This window comes from Vanellus vanellus (genome assembly GCF_965231255.1).
Source record: "Vanellus vanellus genome assembly, chromosome: 3".
Taxonomy (NCBI): Eukaryota; Metazoa; Chordata; class Aves; order Charadriiformes; family Charadriidae; genus Vanellus; species Vanellus vanellus.
The window spans coordinates 83,463,468-83,482,454 of NC_138907.1; the positions used below are offsets into that span (position 1 = coordinate 83,463,468).

At 40.9% G+C, this 18,987-nt stretch overlaps 1 protein-coding gene across 1 annotated transcript in view; it reads left to right on the forward strand.

Moving 5' to 3' along the window:
• FBXL4 (F-box and leucine rich repeat protein 4) overlaps positions 1-18,786 on the forward strand; it is a 65,945-nt gene extending 47,159 nt beyond the window's left edge. Inside the window, exons 7-9 of the mRNA XM_082481019.1 lie at positions 7,541-7,612; positions 8,860-9,172; positions 18,065-18,786. Coding sequence (XP_082337145.1) covers positions 7,541-7,612; positions 8,860-9,172; positions 18,065-18,228 — 549 coding nt within the window. The 3' untranslated portion in view covers positions 18,229-18,786. The remainder of the gene's footprint in view (positions 1-7,540; positions 7,613-8,859; positions 9,173-18,064) is intronic.
• Positions 18,787-18,987: the final 201 nt, after the last annotated feature.

The window sequence follows — 18,987 nt, forward strand, 5'->3', positions numbered from 1 at the left end:
CCTTATTCAGGCAGGGTTGAATTTTCTGGCTTGGATTTTCACTCAGTTTATTAGTTGTTACTAAATGGAATAATATTAATAAAGGTAAATAAGCTCCCAAAACATAACTACATAGTATCAAATATATACTGACTGTTTGATGTCCTACAGTGATTGCCTAATTGCTGTATCGACTTTTAGCTAAATGTGTTGAGAAATGTAAATTTGATTTGCATACAAACAGCATGCGATAGCTTTTGATTGGGTACTGGATAATCAGGGTTCCACAATTCTTTACTAGCCGGCTGATCAAATGTTTTGATTCTTTTCCTATTTGTGTTATGAAAAGGTGATTATTTGTGGAATACACTTGTCTAAATATGTTATCCAGTACAGTTGGCTGATATAGTCCTAAAGACCCTTATTCAAACCTAAAAGCAAATAGTTTTTAGTATATTCTAACATAGATATGTACAGTAGGATGAAAATGCTATGTAGAGACATGGGTAAATACTGTAATGGAACCTGGTTTTAAATATAACAGCCCCATAAATTTATATGCAAAGGCAGCTCACCTCAAAGACTCTTCAAGATGCATTTTTTGATGGAGAGATAAGTAACTGAAATATGAAAAAGAAATTGTGGTCTTTAGGAATGCTGTTATATTCATTCATTGATATTGTGGGAAAAATGCAATATTCTCATTGTGGTGAGCTTGCAAATGTAGGCGTGTTATCTGATATCTGCCTGTAACTAACAAATAGAACGTAAGTGGAGACAACAGGGTTTGGGAGGAGATAGGGCAGCAAGGGCTAGAGATTAGGTTGTCATTTGGAAATGATAAGAAAAAAGAAAACAACTTTGGTTGTCCTCTCAAATAATGGAATTGGTGCAATTGGGGGGCGGGGGGAGAGTAAAGGAATTTATTTTTTTTTTCTATCCATAACTTGAATTTTTCATGTTAGAACCCCAAAATATAAGTCTTGCATAAATCTATTTTTTTGACAGAGTGGTTAACTGGAGAATTAGTACTCTGTGATTAAAAACATAGAAAACAGAGGAAACTATATTTAAAGAAGGCAGGAAGAAGTCTTTAATGAGACTTTAAGGTTACTTTCAGTATTCACTTCATTGAAAAATTAGAAATAAAAAAAATGCAGGAGAATTAGTGTCTTGTAAAAGATTTAGGCTCTCAAGTTGTTTCATTGAGGGGCTGGAAGAATTCCCAACTTATGTCAGACACAGTTCTTCTGAGAAGGGGAAAAAACAGCCCATTGTTTGTTCCCAGCATAAAAAGTAACAATTTTAAAAGTAGTTTTTAAGATTTCTGTATAAAAAGAAAATTTATAAAAAGGTGCAGACTGTTTCTTCCCTATCCCAACCCTAAAACTTTGGGGTTTTTTCTGAAGCTCTTCCTTTAATCTTCCGGAGGCACACTGTGGTGGTCTTATTTTCATGCCTTTTATTATAGTGCAGCCATTATGTGATAGACAATAGTGTATTGTTTGCATTTTTTAAAATATTCAAAGTGCATCTTTTACAGGTGAGCCACATCTGCCACAGACAGAAGGGTTTTCTGTTTGAATGGATATTGAGCTCAGGCTATCAGTGGGATGCTTTCCTTACCATACTAACATCAGAAACGATTTGTACTGCCTGCTGGGTCATGAATGCAAAAAGTCCTGAAAAAAATCAAGCAAGTCAGTGTATTACTCTGGCACTGGTATTTGGTTTCTCCACTGATGGGTTGTCTGTTTAAACCAGCAACACTCTTGCAACATCTAAGTCAAAACTTAAGTGTGATGTCTAAGGTCCTTACAAAGACAGGTAGGACACAAGTTAGTCCAGTGTCAGCTATTTAGTTGGAGGCTTCCAGGCTGGCCTGTATTGCAGAGTTGAGAACTTTTCATGTTTGGGCAGATATCTTACCTGTCTCATGTGGAGTAAGTTGGGATTTCAAGCAGTAATTTCACCTCTTCTCTTGTCCAAGGCAGGATCAACTCCTTTCTGACACATATTTGTCTGACCTCTTCATAAAGTCTTCAGAAACTCTCCTGGCAGTCTGCTTCCCTTTTCTGAGGTTTAGGACTAACCGCCATGCCTTAAAATATTTCTGTGATCTGCTCTGTAAGGTTGTGTTTAGCAGCAGTATCATATCCTTCTGATCAGTTTGATGTCACTCCTCTCTTCAAGTAACTCCTGCACAGTCTCAGCTGTATGTTTTCCTCACCTGAAAACACCTTCCCTGGGAATGGAGGATAGGGTAGGCCATTTTATTTGACCCCTTTGGACTCTTCCTGTTGTCTGTGCCAATCGTGGCATTGATTATTTTAGTAGTTTTTGTTTTGGCTTGGATGGCAGAAGAAACTTGGACCAGTGAAGCCATGCCATACATTACTTCACAAAGAAAAAGTAATTCTTACCTTAAGTTTGTTTCCAGGGTGGTTTGGTTTGTTGTTTGTTTTGTTTTGTTTTTTTTTAATCATCCACTCTCTTCTTTTCTCAGTCTGTGTAAAGGAGAGCAGGTACAGAGCCAAACCTTCCCTGTGAAACAGGGAAAACTCAAAAAATCTCCAAACTATAAGTGGCTTGGCTACTAGCCTTGAGAATAGTATTACGCGAGTACTCTTTGATTTGACTATCTCTGCTTGGCTGAGAAAGTGAAATTAGACTCTCTCCAGGTGAAAGCTTGCTGATCCAGAATTTAGGTTGTCTCTTAGCTCCTCTTGCAAAGCACTCTTAACATCTGAAGTTTGGCCTGTGTTACAGCTTCAGGGTCGGGCGATTGCCTTGCTCTCCTCCTTTGCTTAAACAGGAACATTAGCACTCATCTTGTATTGCAAGTCAGAGAGATGAATTGCACAGACAGATGGCTTGAAACAGACAGGTTATTACAATGTTATTCCTTCTATCTGTAGTGCATATGGATTCTGTGAGCTGCCATTCTCTCCTGCTATTTTCATGTCCTTTGCCACCTGGATTCTCAATTGACTGAGGCACAAAGGGTTTTTTCTTCTTTCTTGACATATGCAAACCCCACCTCAGTTACAGAAGAACAGACACTGCTTCTGAAAGAAATCTGATTTGTTGTGTGTGGGCATGTATACACACCAGAGAGGAATTGAAATAGCTGCTATAAGTAATGTTGAGTAAGTAGTTGTTTACTCTTGGGCTTGACTTGCATGATTTGTGATGGTATGACATGGTGTTCTACCAAGCTCTCTTCTATTACCCATGTTCCTAGTGCTTTTTTAGAATTGTTTGGATTTTTTAAATAACTGTTTAAAATAATACTTCAGGTTTTATAGGTTGTGGAAGGACCTTTGAAAACATGAACTCAGTGCACATCAGTACAGTAAGGACTGTCTCAAATTAGAGAGGAACTAAAAAGGTATTCTGAGAGGTGCGTCAAGTTCATGTTCAAGTTAACAAAAGGAGCTCAGTTATCTAGTTAAGATTACTATGACTATTAGTCTTCCTACCTATTTCACCCCTCTCTGAAGAAGAGGAATTATGGAATTCATCTCACATCCTACAAGCTGGTCAGAGTGACTGTTCACTTTTTTTCACTGTTAAGGAAATATGTTACTGCTTCCCATCCTTTCAGGAGCATGTTTAAATTCCAGTCTGGAAACCATTACTGAAAACTGTGGCAGAATGCATCAAGGTATTCAGCTTTCCTGTGGAGTCACCTGAATACCAGCAGAAGCCCTGTTTAGAACTGTGTGTGCAGTCAAAGACTGATTTATTTAGCTCTGCTATTTAAGGTTTGTAGAGAGGGGTTTGGGGATTTTGCTCTTAATTTGTGCACCTGAGTAGGTTCTAAAGCTCTTAGCTTTCACTGAGTTAAATAGTAAAGACTGTCTCATTCTCTTGGAGTTGCTCATTTATTCAGGTTTAATGACCCAAATGAAGCATTTGCTTAATAAGTATGTTGCTTAAAACATATTGGATATTTACACATTTACTAGCTTTAAAGTGTTCTTAAGTGTTACATCTCTAATAATGACTTTTTAATGCTCTTGTGTTTAATTCTGTAGCTACCTTTTTCTTTAAAAACATGAATGAAAGTAAAGCAAGCAAGGGGTCAGTGGCTTTGTAAGACCTCTACTAAGATATGCGTTATGCTGGACCTTGTTCTCACCAACAAGGAGGGTGGCGAATGGGAAGCTCAAGGGCAGTCTTGGCTGCAGTGACCATGAAATTGTGAAGTTCAAGACCCTTGGAGCAGCAAGGAGGCCACATAACAAGCTCACTACCCTGGATGTCAGGAGAGCAGACTTTGGCCTCTCCAGGGATCTGCTTGACAAGAGTATGATGGGATAATGCCCTGGTGGGAAGAGGACTCTGAGAAAGATGGTTAATATTCAAGGATCGCCTCCTTCAAGCACTGGACTGGTGCATCCCAACAAAGAGGAAGTCAGGCAAAAACACCAGGAGGCCTGCATGGATGAACAAGGAGGTCCTGGACAAGCTCAAACACAAAAAGGAATCCTACAGAGGGTGGAAACAAGGACAGGTAGCCTGGGAGGAATAGAGAGAAATTGTCCAAGCAGCCACAGATCAGGTTAGGAAAGCCATAGCCCAGACAAAGTTAAGTCTGGCCAAGGATGTCAAGGGCAACAAGAAAAGCTGCTACAGCTACGTCAGTGATAAAAGGAAGACTAGGGAAAATGTGGGCCCTCTCCAGAAGGAAATGGGAGACCTGGTTACCCAGGACATGGAGAAGGCTGAGGTACTCAATGCCTTTTTTACCTCAGTCTTCACCAGCAAGGGCTCTAGCCACACCACCCATGTGGCAGAAGGCAGAGGCAGGGCCTGGGAGAATGAAGAACTGCCCACTGTAGGAGAAGATCAGTTTGAGACCAACTAAGGAACCTGAAGGTGCACAAATCCGTGGGACGTGATGAGATGCATCTGCGAGTCCCGAGGGAACTGGCAGATAAAGCTGCTAAGCCACTGTCCATCATATTTGGGAAGTCGTCGCAGTCCGGTGAAGTTCTCACCAGCTTGAAAAGGGGAAACATAACTCCCACTTTTGAAAAGGGAGAAAAGGAAGACCCGGGGAACTACAGGCTGGTCAGTCTCACCTCTGTGCCTGCCAAAATCATGGAGCAGATCCTCCTGGAGACTATGCGAAGGCACATGGAAAATGAGGAGGTGACTGAGGACAGCCAACATGGCTTCACTAAAGGCAAATCATGCCTGACAAATTTGATGGCTTTCTACGATCGGGTTACAGTGGTGGTGGATAAGGGAAGACCAATTGATTGCACCATCAGCAAGCTTGCCAAAGACACCAAGATCTGTGGAGCAGCTGACACTCTGGAGGGAAGGGATGCCACCCAGAGGACCTGGACAGTCTTCCTGGTGGACCTGTGCAAACCTCATGAAGTTCAACAAAGTCAAATGCAAGGTCCTGCATGTGAGTCAGGGCAATCCCATGCACAAATACAGGCTGGGCGGAGAATGGATTGAGAGCAGCCCTGAGGAGAGGGACTTGGGGGTGTTGGTGGATTTCAAGCTAAACGTGAGCCAGCAATTTGTGTTTGCTACCCAGAAAGCCAACCGTATCCTAGGCTGCATCAAAGGAAGCATGGCCAGCAGGTCGAGGGAGGTGATTCTGCCCCTCTACTCCACTCTTATGAGACCCTACCTGGAGTACTGCATCTAGCTCTGGAGCCCTCAGCATTGGAAAGACATGGACATATTGGAGCGGCTCCAGAGGAGGGCCATGAAGGTGATCAGAAGGGTGAAGCACCTCTCCTATGAGGGCAGGCTGAGAGAGTTGGGGTTGTTCAGCCTGGAGAAGAGAAGACTCTAGGGAGAGACCTTATTGCAGCTTTTCAGTACTTAAAGGGGGATTCTTTATCAGGGAGTGTAGTGTTAGGACGAGGGGTAACAGTTTTACACTGAGAGAGGATAGATTTAGATGAGATATTAGGAAGAAACTCTGCTGTCAGGATGGTGAGACAGTGGAATAGGTTGCCTAGAGAAGTTGTGGAGGCCCCATCCCTGGAAGTGTTCAAGGCCAGGTTGGATGAGGCTTTGAGTGGTGTAGTGGAAGGTGTCCCTGCTGACAGCAGGGGCATTGGAACTAGATGGTCTTTAAGGTTCCTTCCAACCCAAACCATTCTATGATTCTTTGATCGTTCTCAGATATATGTGAGGAAGGTTTACTCATAGCATCTATTTTTAGGCTGCCATTGGGAAATCAAATCTTAGAAGGTCAAGTTGGATGCTGGGGCTCCATACACGTCAAGTGTAGGGTGTTTCTTATTGCTCCTTGGAGACACCTAAATTAGATGTCTGAATTGGTCTCCACGAGTACCCCGTGCTGTCTCCCTGTTCTGTGTCTGCCAGCCTTTGAGTGCAAGGGACCAGATATTTCTTCACCGTGGTATGCCAAAACATCATGTTCATGCCAAGTTGCACTAGAATATAAAAAACTGAGGAAACTAAATAAAGCATTGTACCAACTAAATTTATATTTAAATATATATTATACTACTCCTGCGTAGAAATATTGTTGACTAGAGTTCTTGTAGGAATTCCACTTATTAGCAGTAGATTATTTTGTATATTGCTTGGGTTTTTTATCGTTAGAAACAGTTGTATATCCTGTAGAGGTCCACAGACTTCTGTTGTTAATACGTTGTGAAACTTATTCCCAGTTTCAAGCTCATACAGATTACAAAGTCCTAATGAAGTGGTGAGTGTTTGAAGTATGATGCACGGCTATTTGTGATGTGAATTGCAGACTATGTTCTTCTTTGCACTCTACGTATTTCCAGCTACAAAACAAAATATGGCTACAGACAATACAGAAGAGTCTTTTCTGTATCTTAGAAACACAAATAAAACCCCATGAAGTTTCCTTTGTTGTGGAACAGAACAGCCGTGTACTTTAATTTCGTAAGACGCATCTGATGTCCCAGTACAGTTTCAGGCTGAGCAACGCACACTACTTTCTGAAAAGAATGGCCATGTTAAATGGCAGGAACATGACTGTAAAATACACCTTATCTGTTTCGATCTGCATGCAAGTAGTGACAGGTGCTCAATGGTTGTCAGCATCCTTGTCAGCACAGAGACCTCTTTGACATTAAAGTCACCAGCTCGGTCCTGGTGCTGCGCAGCTCTATTGGCAGTTCCATCAGGCTGCAGCTGATGAGCGAATGTCAGAGCCTCTGCTGTTCTTCTGGTATGTCGCCAGCCCTCTGTGTTTTCGGGCTGGCCTTGCCTGTTGTTTGAACTTGCCACACTTCTTCAGCAGCTTTCCTGTGGGAAACGAGCAGATAGGTCATGGGTGTGTAGGTATCTTCAGGGCAATGCAAAACCGCATCCAAAGTGACTTGCATAAAGGTTTGTAACGATTACCGTTGCTTTAACCCAATCAATGTGTAACGTACCCAGGGACTCATTAAGTGGCATTTGTGGTGTCTGTAACAGAGTTTTGAGCTGTATTTCAGGAAATGCAGTGACAGCCTTTAATGTCTAATTGACCTCTTCTCTTTGTTTCACTTTCTATATTTCCATCTGATGTGTTCCCCCGGGGCAGCAAACAGCCCTGCTCAGTATTCTGAACTTCTGCTCGGAGCTGCAGCACCTCAGCCTGGGCAGCTGCGTCATGGTGAGTACTTCCACCACGCAGGGAGGGTGTGTGTACATTTTTATATATATGTGTGTGTATGCGTGCGTATGTGCGTGCTTGCCTCGGAACTAGACCTAGGTTTGTGTTTCACAAAGACATGTGAAATGCTGGGTTGAAATTATACTATGCTCTCTTGAAAGGTCCAAGATGAATGCAGCTTGGTCATACACTTAAGAGTTACATGCTAGTTCAGTAGGCCTAAAACATAGCTTGTAGGCTTTCTTATAGTTCTTCAGCCTCTTTCTAAATTTTGGGGCGTTCTTTACATGCATAATCCTTTTTTTTCTTTCCAAAACTAATAATCAAGACTTACCGATTTTTATTCAGACCAAGTCATCATTCCTAGCAGATTAACGCTTGTGTCTGACCCTACAGTAGTAACCGTGAGAGAAATATTTTCAACTAGAGTCATTTTGAGTCATAGACTTGCTGGGCACCCTCACAGATTTAGAGAAAGAGAATATGGGGACAGAAGCAATTCCTGCGGGGTGCTCACTTGAGCTATATTGCATGTGTGTGCCAGAGCTGTGTGTAGAGGGATTCTGGCTTGCTGCTGGCCCTGGCGGTAGGCATTCCCCATAACTCACCAGGAAGACTTAGCTGACCTCCCTTGTAGCTCAAGAAGCAAGCAACGAAGCAGAATTTGCTCAGTCTTCCTTGCTTTGACTCTTGGACAGAAGAGGAAGGCAGTGTGACTACGTTTTTCCAAGAGTCATAGTATTCCTATGGTTTTTGATAGTGGATTTCATTCCTTCTGCCTGTATAGTGGGACCCAGTTTTAGTCTCTTTGGATTGCCCAAGGTAAGTAATAAGGCTTCCATAAGAAGATGCAGTGACTGATCAACCTCGAATGGAAATAAGCACATTCTTCAATCTGCATATGCTTATGGTGGCAGTGCCTATGGTCATAAAAACAGTTTTAATCATCTTTTGAAGGAAAAACAACTGTGCAATAAAAAGGAAATGAACTTTTCGCTTTTCACAGATCTTTAGAATCATGTGAATTTAAAAACACGTATGTCTCGGAATTGATAGGAAATTTATTTTCTTTTTTGTCTTTTGTAAAAGTAGACCTCCCTGTGCTCTACAGTGAATAATTTTCAAAGCTCTTGAGAAATGACAAATGCTTAAGACAGATCTGTAGGTGTGTTAGCAAGCAAATCTTGAAACACCTATGTATGTCTGGAAGGATGGTATACATGACAAAGTGTTTGCTTTCCTTGCAGATTGAAGACTATGATCTTATAGCAAGCATGATGGGAGCAAAATGCAAAAAGCTTCGCAGTCTGGATTTGTGGAGATGTAAAAACATAACTGAAAGCGGAATAGCAGAACTGGCTTCAGGCTGCCAGCTTTTGGAAGAACTTGATCTTGGCTGGTGCCCTACGTTACAGAGCAGTACAGGCTGTTTCACAAACCTTGCACGTAAACTCCCAAACTTGCAAAAACTCTTTCTTACGGCCAACAGGTCTGTGTGTGACACAGACATCGAGGAGCTTGCTGCTAACTGTACACATTTGCGGCAGCTGGATATATTGGGTAAGAAAATGTAGGACTATTGGTATATTTCTTACTGTGTCTCACAAGCCTTGCAGTTAAAAAGAAGTCCTTAAGACAAAACTGTCTTCTAGACATATTTTTAAATAAATATTTCTTAGAATTATGGTTTAGCATATCAAAAACAATGGAGGGGAGTTTTACTCATTGCAGTGAGTTTCTGACGCAGAATCCAGTGGATTTATACCAACCATGTAGTTTGACTGCTTAGTATGAATTACTTAAACTGGATTTAAGTGCAGGATTTTTCCAATAACTTTTACTTTCATGGCCATTAGTTTTTTTTAACTGAAATCTTTCTCTTTTGACTATCAGAAGATCCAATCTTCTCCTTCTTTCTGCTTTTGTTTATTGTTTTATTTCTGTGAAGTGTGACAAGGATATTTATAGTGCAAGTCTGTGATCAATAAACAGATTTCTGCTTTTGCGCAATACAAATACACCAAGAAATATTGAACTTTTTTGTCACTTTTACCAGGAATTGAATTTGACTCATTAAAGAGGAAGAGGTAATTAACAGCAAAACTTAAATGGACTTTTTACTAAGGTGGGAAAGAAGAGATGAGGGGCAAGAAACATAGCAAATCTTAAATTTCTAATCCTCTGCAGCTTCTATAGTTTAAAATATTTTTAGAAATCTAAAGTAAATATACTTTGGACTCTTGAGTAAGGAGTTTGAGAAATGTAGTTTTGCATGATACTTAATTTATTCTTTTTACAGTGGAATATGAGGTTTTCTTTTTAGAATAATGTAGGACAGACGGGATATTTGTGACATCAACGTGGGAGAAATTTCTTTGTGCTTTTACTGACTTATTTTCACAGGGTTAGTTGAAAAAGGGAGATTTAAATTGAAGGGAAGAAATTAGCTGCACTGTGCATTTTTAATATTTAATAATTTTAATGAAAATACTACATCTAGGTTGAGAGAGGTTCCAGAAGGAACTGAGGCCCCCAACTTGAATAATGGTCCAAGCAAGTTTAAGTCTATCATCAATTCTCATTACAAAAAATTTTACCATATGAATCACAGAATGGTTTAGGTTGGAAAGGACCTTAAAGATCATCTAGTTCCAACCCCCCTGCCATGGGCAAGGACACCTTCCACTAGACCAGGTCACTCAAAGCCCCATCAAACCTGGCCTTGAACACTTCCAGGAATGGGGCATCCCCATCTTCCCTGGGCAGCCTGTTCCAGTGCCTCACCAACCTCATAGTGAAAAGTTTCTTCCTAATGTTTAATCTAAATCTACCTTCTTCCAGTTTGAAGCCATTCCCCATCATCCTATCACTGCATGCCCTTGTAAAAAGTCCCTCCCCAGCCTTCCTGTAGGCTGCCCTTCAGATACTAGAAGGCTGCTATAAGGTCTCCCTGGAGTCTTCTCCAGGCTGAACAACCCCAACTCTCTCAGCCTGTCCTCATAGGAGAGGTGCTCCAACCCTCTGATCATCTTCATGCCCCTCTTCTGGACCCGCTCCAACAGGTCCATGTCCTTCTTACTTTGAGGGCTCCAGAGCTGGTTGCAGTATTCCAGGTGGGGTCTCACGAGAGCAGAGTAGAGAGGCAGAATCACCTCCCTTGACCTGCTGGCCATGCTTCCTTTGATGCAGCCCAGGCTACAGTTGGCCGTCTGGGCTGGTGGCGCACATTGCTGGCTCAAGTTGAGCTTGTCATCCACCAACACCCCCAAGTCCCTCTCCTCAGGGCTGCTCTCAATCCATTCTCCGCCCAGCCTGTATTTGTGCATGGGATTACCCCAGACCAGGTGCAGGACCTTGCACTTGGCCTTGTAGAACTTAATGAGTTTTGCACAGGCCCACATCTCAAGCCTGCCCAGGTCCCTCTGGGTGTCATCCCTTCCCTCCAGTGTGTCAGCCACTCCACACAACTTGGTGTCTTTGGCAAACTTTACTGATGATGCAATCAGTCCCAACATTCATGTCACTTCAGATTGTCATTCCAGTATAGCTAGTACACGCTTTTCTATCACGAAATGTGTTTTACTCATCTCTGACTGTGGAAGTTTCCTTCTGACCAACGTGGGAAAGGAGGATGAAGATAAAAACTTAACTCCACCTAGTACAAATTGTAGAAACTTGATGTATATGTCCACAGGAGGTAATGTGTTTTTCTTATCTTTAGGGAATCTATTCTGTAGCTACATTATCAAGGGTACATTTCCCTAGTCAGACACGAAAAGTTTCCAAACTGCATAGTGAATGAAGTCTTTCATAACCACTTGTTCTCCTGACCACCCACTCTCATGCATTTCTATTATAATGGCATTATGTCTGCCCACAAAATGGTCTGACCTTTTCACTACACCAGAGGCTGTCCAATGAACAGTTTGGCTATGTTAAGCCAGTAGATAGTCTGATGCTTCTTTTGCCTTTCTGCCGGCAGTGGAGGTTTGTTGCCACACTTCTCCTTTAGCAGTTGAATTCATGTTCGGATTCAGTTTATCATCTTATTGATGTTTTTGTGGAAAAATAACGTGTGAACATGGAAAAGCAATTTGTTCTGTTCCCTGGCTGCTTACCAGTATTCCTGAGTCAAATGGATTTGTAGGCAGCCTTTCCCAGTGAGACTGCATGTTTGGTTCAGATAGGTGCTCTCCAGAGGATATCCAGTTGAATTATCTGCAAGATGTTACCAAAAACCTTACTACCTACCTTCCAGACCTCGCTTTTTTCTTTTAGAGGAATACTTAGTAGGGGAGGGAAAAGTTTGTCTTCTGCTGTGAAAGAGTCAGTACAAGGTGGTACGAGATATGTGAAGGACTTACCCAGCTTTTCTGGCAACAGCAAAGAAACTGTGTTCATTTCTTTGTCTGAATATGGGAACTATTACAGCCTGTGGTTAAATGAAAGACTTGTCAAGTGAAACCACATCAGGTCATCTGGAGGTAAAGCTGCCAGGCGTTCCCGTGTAAGTGCAGAAGTCGCTGTTGTCTGAACTAAAGAGCTAGTCTCTCACAGCATAGCAGTACCAAGAAAGTCATAAATCTCTGTATGTGCTTTAACTTTTGGCAGCTGATGTAGGGCTGTCCTGTTACTGTCAGCTATATAAATGCTTAATATGTTTTTGTGCTTTTGAAGAAGTGTGACGACAGGTCTGAAGCTGTTAGAGGCCTTGAGGTCAGTGCTCAGCTTTGCAAAAGTAACCTTGAACAGTGGGTCTTCTCTATGATGTGAATGAACGAGAGGTACTCTCATTGTATCCTTTGTCGTCTCCCAAGTACAGAAATGTCTGGCTTGTACATGCATTGTGAAGGGTGTAGAAGTATTGCTGCTAGGTTAGCAGTGCATGCTGAATGAGAACTTTTTTTGCTTCAACAAAGCTGTGTAAAAGCTTGAGGTTTTTTGCTACATAGAGGCACTTACCTAAGTAGGGATCAGGATGTCTTACCTTGCGCTGCAGTCACCAGCACTGACAATACTGTACTGACTTCTCTCTGCAGTAGTTAGAATTTATGGACTTGTTAGGGAAAACTTTTTGTTTCAGTTATAGATTATTTATCACCACAATAGCTTCAGGACTGGAGGAGTCTAAGCTGCTGAAAGAAATCTTCTTGAACTGTGTGTCATTTATTTAAGTGTTACAAAATGAATGTTGTGTGTTCCCTGGATGCTGTTCTCAGGTGGTAGGTCCTGCAGCTTGCTAGCCATCTGTCCTTTACTTTGTCTCTCCGTTATCATTTGGCAATTCCCTTGTTACAGAATCAGAGGACTTTGTAGAAGATGAAAATTGCCAGTTTTCAAGGGGTCCATAAACTTACTGGTCCATGTAAAGCATTGTTTGATGGGTGGCTGTCTGTAGTGTGCAAAACATACTTCAGAAGGTAAATTTCTGTATAAAAAATAAATCCTAAGTTGGATCCATATCTGCAGTATTATAATACAATTTGGAAGAGGAAGCATGATGTAAGTGTGTCACTGAGTACATGAGGGTGTGCTTCTTGAAGTTTTACTTCTGCGCTTTCTTTTACCCATTACATACTGAGCTGCCAGCTTAAAAGGATCGTTTCCTTCTCTGCCGACATCTTTTCCACTGACTGACATGGTGGGTTTCCTCTCTGCAGTAGAGTGGTCCGTCTGTGATCATCTGACAGTTTTGTAGTGATGGAGCATATCAGCCAGTGCTATCAAAAGTTAAGTGGGCACCTCTAGACCCGTAGTTAAAAACTAGTCTTCAGACTGTGATCAGCGTTGAGCAGTGATGACAGCCTGAATTGGCAGTGCCAAAAGCTTTTCTTGTACATCATATCAGGTGCTTAGTTATGTTGCTGTGGGGGTACCAGCTGCTGTCAGGGATGAAGAATAAATCGTCTTAACCTCGTTCCCCAAAAGTCCTGACTGCCTCTGTCCTGCACAAAAAGAGTAATGAAAAGTAGACACCCTTGTTACCGCAAAATTCATGTATTCCTATCTACATACCAACACCTCCTACGCCTTCCTGAGCAACACAAAACCTAACTGCCCCCTTGCCAGCTGTCAAAATTTTCAGCTTTAGCTTGAGAGCATCAACACGTAGTTAGTCAATTCAAACATGAAAATGTGTAGCATGTTAAAATTTAGAATTTGAGTTGTGTGCAATAGATTGAATAAAATGTAAAGAATAAAAGGCTAATCTGGCTGGTCTAGGGGAGGAAAGGAAATGTAAGAACGTTCGAGGGAATAGTGCTAATTGTTTTCAGGGTCTCTACTCTTAAATACTATTTGCTGTGTAGTAGTATCCTTTGCCCTAGAAACTGGGGCTCTGGCAATTTTTATAGCCATCACACGCAGGTCTCCTGAACAGAATTTGAAGACTTGGATATGCAATAGATATAAATGAAGTCATTTACAGCTAATAAACATAATTGTTCTAGCAAAGAAATCATTACTCAGAAGTGCCTTTTACAAAGGCAATACCAGAGAATTTTTTCATGGAATAAACAGAGCAACAAAATTAAATAGCAGATTTTAATATACCGGTTATGTATTTATTCTGAGAAATAACCCATTAGTCCATGTAGGAAAAGTTGTAGTAGGTAACAAAGGTCCAAAGGCCTCCAAACTCTAGAAAACTGCACTATACAGCTAACTAGCAGGAAACATTGTCAGCCTTTCCAAGACAAAGGAAAATGTGCTGTATTACACTTCTGAAATGCTTTCGAATGTGCTTTTAAGAAATATATATCAACAATTGTACATTGTATAAATAAAAGTAAGGCTGCGGATGATATTTGCTTATCCCGTGATGTGGATAACCAAACCCTAACTAGATTGCTGGTCTTTTTAGCTTTTAGAAAAAGATATTTCCTAACATGAAAACTTAAGCCTGAGGAGGTGAAAAAGAAACAGGTGCAGTAAAGCATGCAATTTAGGATGGCCTATTTAGTTACAAAACCATTAAAAACCTTAGATGAAATGGTAGAAGAACTGTTGAAGTTCAGGTAGGAAGGAATGAAGAACATCCTACACAAAATGTCTGTGGCGAGGCATCTAGATCTAGCATTTCTGTAGAAACGCGTATTTGGATCTTGAAGCGGAAAAGCTGTGATGCGTAAATGAGACTGGTTTTAAATGAAGGTGCTGATGCAGTAGCAATTTTAAGGCTTGGTGGGAAAAAAGATGAGTAGCATAATGGGTTGTTCCTAGAGTTTCAGTTGGAATAGTAGGGCAGATCATACTGGTAGGACAGTGGTACTCTGGTAAAATTATGGTCAAGTGAAGTGAATAACTGAAGCCTGTTACAGAATTTCTGTGTATGGCCATAAGGAGTGTTACTTCAACCACTAGACAGTTGTGGTGATAGTGATCATATAATGACAAGGGAGCTAAAAATCACAATAATAATAATGACAAGCTTTGATTACCTCCGTGTAGACGAAGTAAAATTTGGGGGCATGATAGCAAAAACTGTTTTCAGGTGATGTTAAATGATATCTCAGACCAACTAACCCAAGAGCCTACTGTAGAAGAAGTGAAGACCAGACTTAGACACCCCCTTGCTTACAAAGAAGAGTAAAGGAGATGACTGAAGAGAGAGACATCTTTCTGGAAGTGAATCCTGTTCAGAGAAGGAAAACGGGGAGATGAGCTCTAGAAAGCGAAACAAAATCACAGTAAGGCAGAATGAGATATTAAGGAACTATTATCTAAAGGCAAATGCTAGAACTGTATTTCAGATGTGTTAGAAGAGGTTTACAAGAGTTACTGAGCTTGGTAGATAAGCCAGATGTAAAGGGTCGCTCAGATACGAGAAAGCCATTGCAGGAGAAATGTTATCTGTCAGTTAGTGTTCATGGCAAGGGGGATCAAGTAGACTGCCATGTCAGAGCCATTCTTCCCAGGAGATTAGTCTGGAAAGCCGCCTTAAATTGGAATGCCAATACAGAAAGCTTTTGAACAAATCGATATATCGAACAATAATACATTGTTAGGACTAAATGGTGTTTATGCAGCAGTTCTAAATGAGCTCAAATACAAGGCTGTGGAATTTTTATTTCTGGTGTGTGATCTGTCACTTAAATCAACCTCAGCACTAGAGGAGTGAAGGGTTACAAACATGGCACAATCTTCTGTAAAAGGTGCAGGTTAGAAGCTACAGAATGGTACGATTGTCTCTTGCTCTGTGTAAACTGGTTGCAACCATAAGAAAGTCAGCCAGTCAGTGAACATGAAGGCCATTACGATATTTTGAAGGAGAGCTGCATCCCTGTGAGGATAGTATAGTTACACCTCTCCAATCTTTTAGAATTCCTTGGAGTTCTTGGTGAAGGTGAGCACTGATCCAGTCCATAGAGGACTGGATTTTCAAAAGCTTTAGCCAAGGTTGTTCTGCTTTTGTAACTTAGCTGTCTTCTCCTGGATTGTAATGAGTGTTTGAAAGACAAGCAAGAATAAGAACCTATCATCTCTTTTCACAATGAAGTTATGTCAGTACTGTGATCATCAAGGGTTTGTATTGATCTGTTTCAGTAATCCAGGCAAAGGGACAAATAATGCTGTAGCAGAGGGTAATGCACAGATATTCAGGGTAGAAAAATCTTAAGCTGAAGAATTTAACACTGAAAAATTGCAGAATGATCTTATGATAGTAAACAGATGATAAAGCTGGAGGAAAATTGTTCCATCAAGTGCAAAGTAAATCATGAGGCAAAATAACATTAACTAAGCATATGATGGGCGGCTTTATATTAATTACTGTTTTGTAGGAAAGAGATCCTGTGGACAATTTTCTGAAAAAATCAGCTCATTGCTCAGCAGCATTTGAATGGGCAAACAAGTTAGGATTTCTTAGGAAGGAAAGGGAGAAAACGCCGTAAGAGCTCTTTGTGGAGTTACTGACTTTGTGCTCGGTGCACTGCGTGGTTCTGGTTATCCAATATTCAAAAGTACTAAGTTAGTGCAGAAACAAGACAACAGGGGTCATCTGAGATACAAGAGAGTCTGGAAAACACGCAGCCTTGAGGGAACAAAAGAGATTATGAATAGTGTGGAAATAGTGAACTGGGAATGATCTCTCACTACTTCTTTGTGTTTCATTGCCCCTTAATTATTGAAATTAATAGACAGTGGGTTTAAGGTTGATTTTTTTTTTTTTTTTTTTTAACATTATATAGTTAAACTATAGAACTCATGTGAAGGGGCCGTAAGTGTAAAAAACGTTCAGAAAAGTAGTGGCATTCATGAAAGGTAGCCTCAGAAATGTCTGAACAGGTAACTTTTAAAAGCTGTTTTAAAAATCTGCTCTTGCTTTTGGGTTTTTTTTTTGTTTGTTTGTTTGGTTTGTGGGGTTTTTTTTGGTGTGTGGGGGAGCATTTATGACTGTCCATAGACAAGATCCTGGACTAGATGGCTTTATGGGGTGAAGTTCAGTTCAAGGTGGAGCTGTGTAAGTTGAAGTGTCTACCACCAGGTTTCTGTAGTCATATTGGATGTGCAAACTCTGTAGAGTCAGGAGAGCTTGATGAGCGATTTAGCCCACTGTAGACCAGATTTGGTTCGCTTGCCCAGAGTAACCTGCCTGGCTTCCAGCTGTTCCAGTAAGGCGTGGGTCTCCTCCTGTGGGTCCAGTGTCCTGTCAGCTCTGTGTGGATGTCCTACACAGTGTAAGGAGCCCCAAGGGGCACTAAGCACTTCAGGCAACTGAATCCTACCCCGGTGCCCAGTCAGCTGAATCCTGTGCTAAGCATCATTGACTGCACTGACTAGATTTGCGTCAGCTATAATGGGTGTGTGGATGTATAAACACCTATTTTTCTGACCCTGTGGTGGCACTTAAGAGTTCAGCCACTGTGGTCACGTTTTTGACAGGGGTAAATAGTGCGTTTTCTGTTACAGTTAGCGTATATATAGGTATGTTTCTTGAACAGCTGCCCCTGCCCGTGCGTAGTAGCCATACTCGCTTTAGAGCCCTAGAAGCCCTGCTGATTTATATGGAATTGGAGTAGCCCGTAATAGCTCGTGTGCTGTGCTGGTCATCGCAGTCAGCAGGAGAGTCATGAGAACGTGAGTGTGTCATACTGTGTTGCTTGTTGCCGAAGCCTAGTGTCTGGTCACTGGGACATCTCGTGGCTGTGGGTACTTTGGGTCAGCTTCTGCAGTTAGAAATTCTCCTTGAAGCTGTGAAGTTGCTCCCAATAGAAAATGATGGAGTTACTTAAGCAGTTGGGTTAGGAAAATACAATAGGCTGCTTAAAGGCAAAAGCTCTGCGCTGTCTCTGAGAAGTTTTGCAGTTGAAATCTAATGGAAATAATCTAAACAAAAGATGCATTATAGTAGCATTTTTTTCATGACACAGTATTAGCAGCTTTTAAAAAAAAAAAAGACTGTTCTCAGTAACTTTACAATTTATTTTCTTTTTTTTGTTTGTTTTTGAACAGGAACGAGGATGGTAAGCCCTGCATCTTTAAGAAAATTGCTGGAGTCCTGTAAAGATCTTTCTTTACTCGATGTGTCCTTCTGTTCACAGATTGATAATAGAGTTGTCCTAGAACTGAATGCCAACTTTCCTAATGTGTTCATAAAAAAGAGTTTCACCCAATGACTCACTACATATGCTGCTGTGGAATTCGTTTGACAGAGTTGTTTCCTGTGAATTTGTGCTGACTTTTTTTAAGAAGAATATAGAACCCCTATGAAATAGTGGAAAGTATTCATTAGCTACACAAATGGGTAAAATACATTTAAAAATATTATGCATTTCTTAAAGAGTTGATATTGTACCTAAGAATTTATTTACTCTGTGTTAGTTGGTGGCACTGCATGTTTTTGAATACCAGCCATATGTGTGGCTTTAATGAGAAGAAAATGAAAAATGTCTTCTTAAATGTCCTTTTATAGGGTGTTACACACAATAAACTCTGTTAATATCCAGGTGAAAGCAGAAGTTCAATATTTAGCAGTAAGAAAAAGATGGGTGCTTCCTTTTTTATGTGTATGTGTTTGTGTGTGTATATATAAATGTATACAGATTTATTTGTATATACATACACAGATACCGTAGCATTCTAGTTTGGCCTGCAGCATAAGATGTTATGATCTGGCCTGTAATTATTTGTTTGAAAATCTGTTTAAGCTTGTATAAGAATGGATTGAAAAGACACTTTGTTGTCTTCTGTTTTTTTGGCAATGAATTGTATCTGATACGTTTGGGTTTTTTTATCCCTTCCTCCACCTGAAATAGATGTAGTGATGTTTTACAGTCCAGCCTAAATGACACAACAGATAAATGCAAGAACCTTCCACCTCAACTTAGAGCAGAAACGAAAGAGAAAATTGCCAGCAGCTTCTTGGTATGGGATGT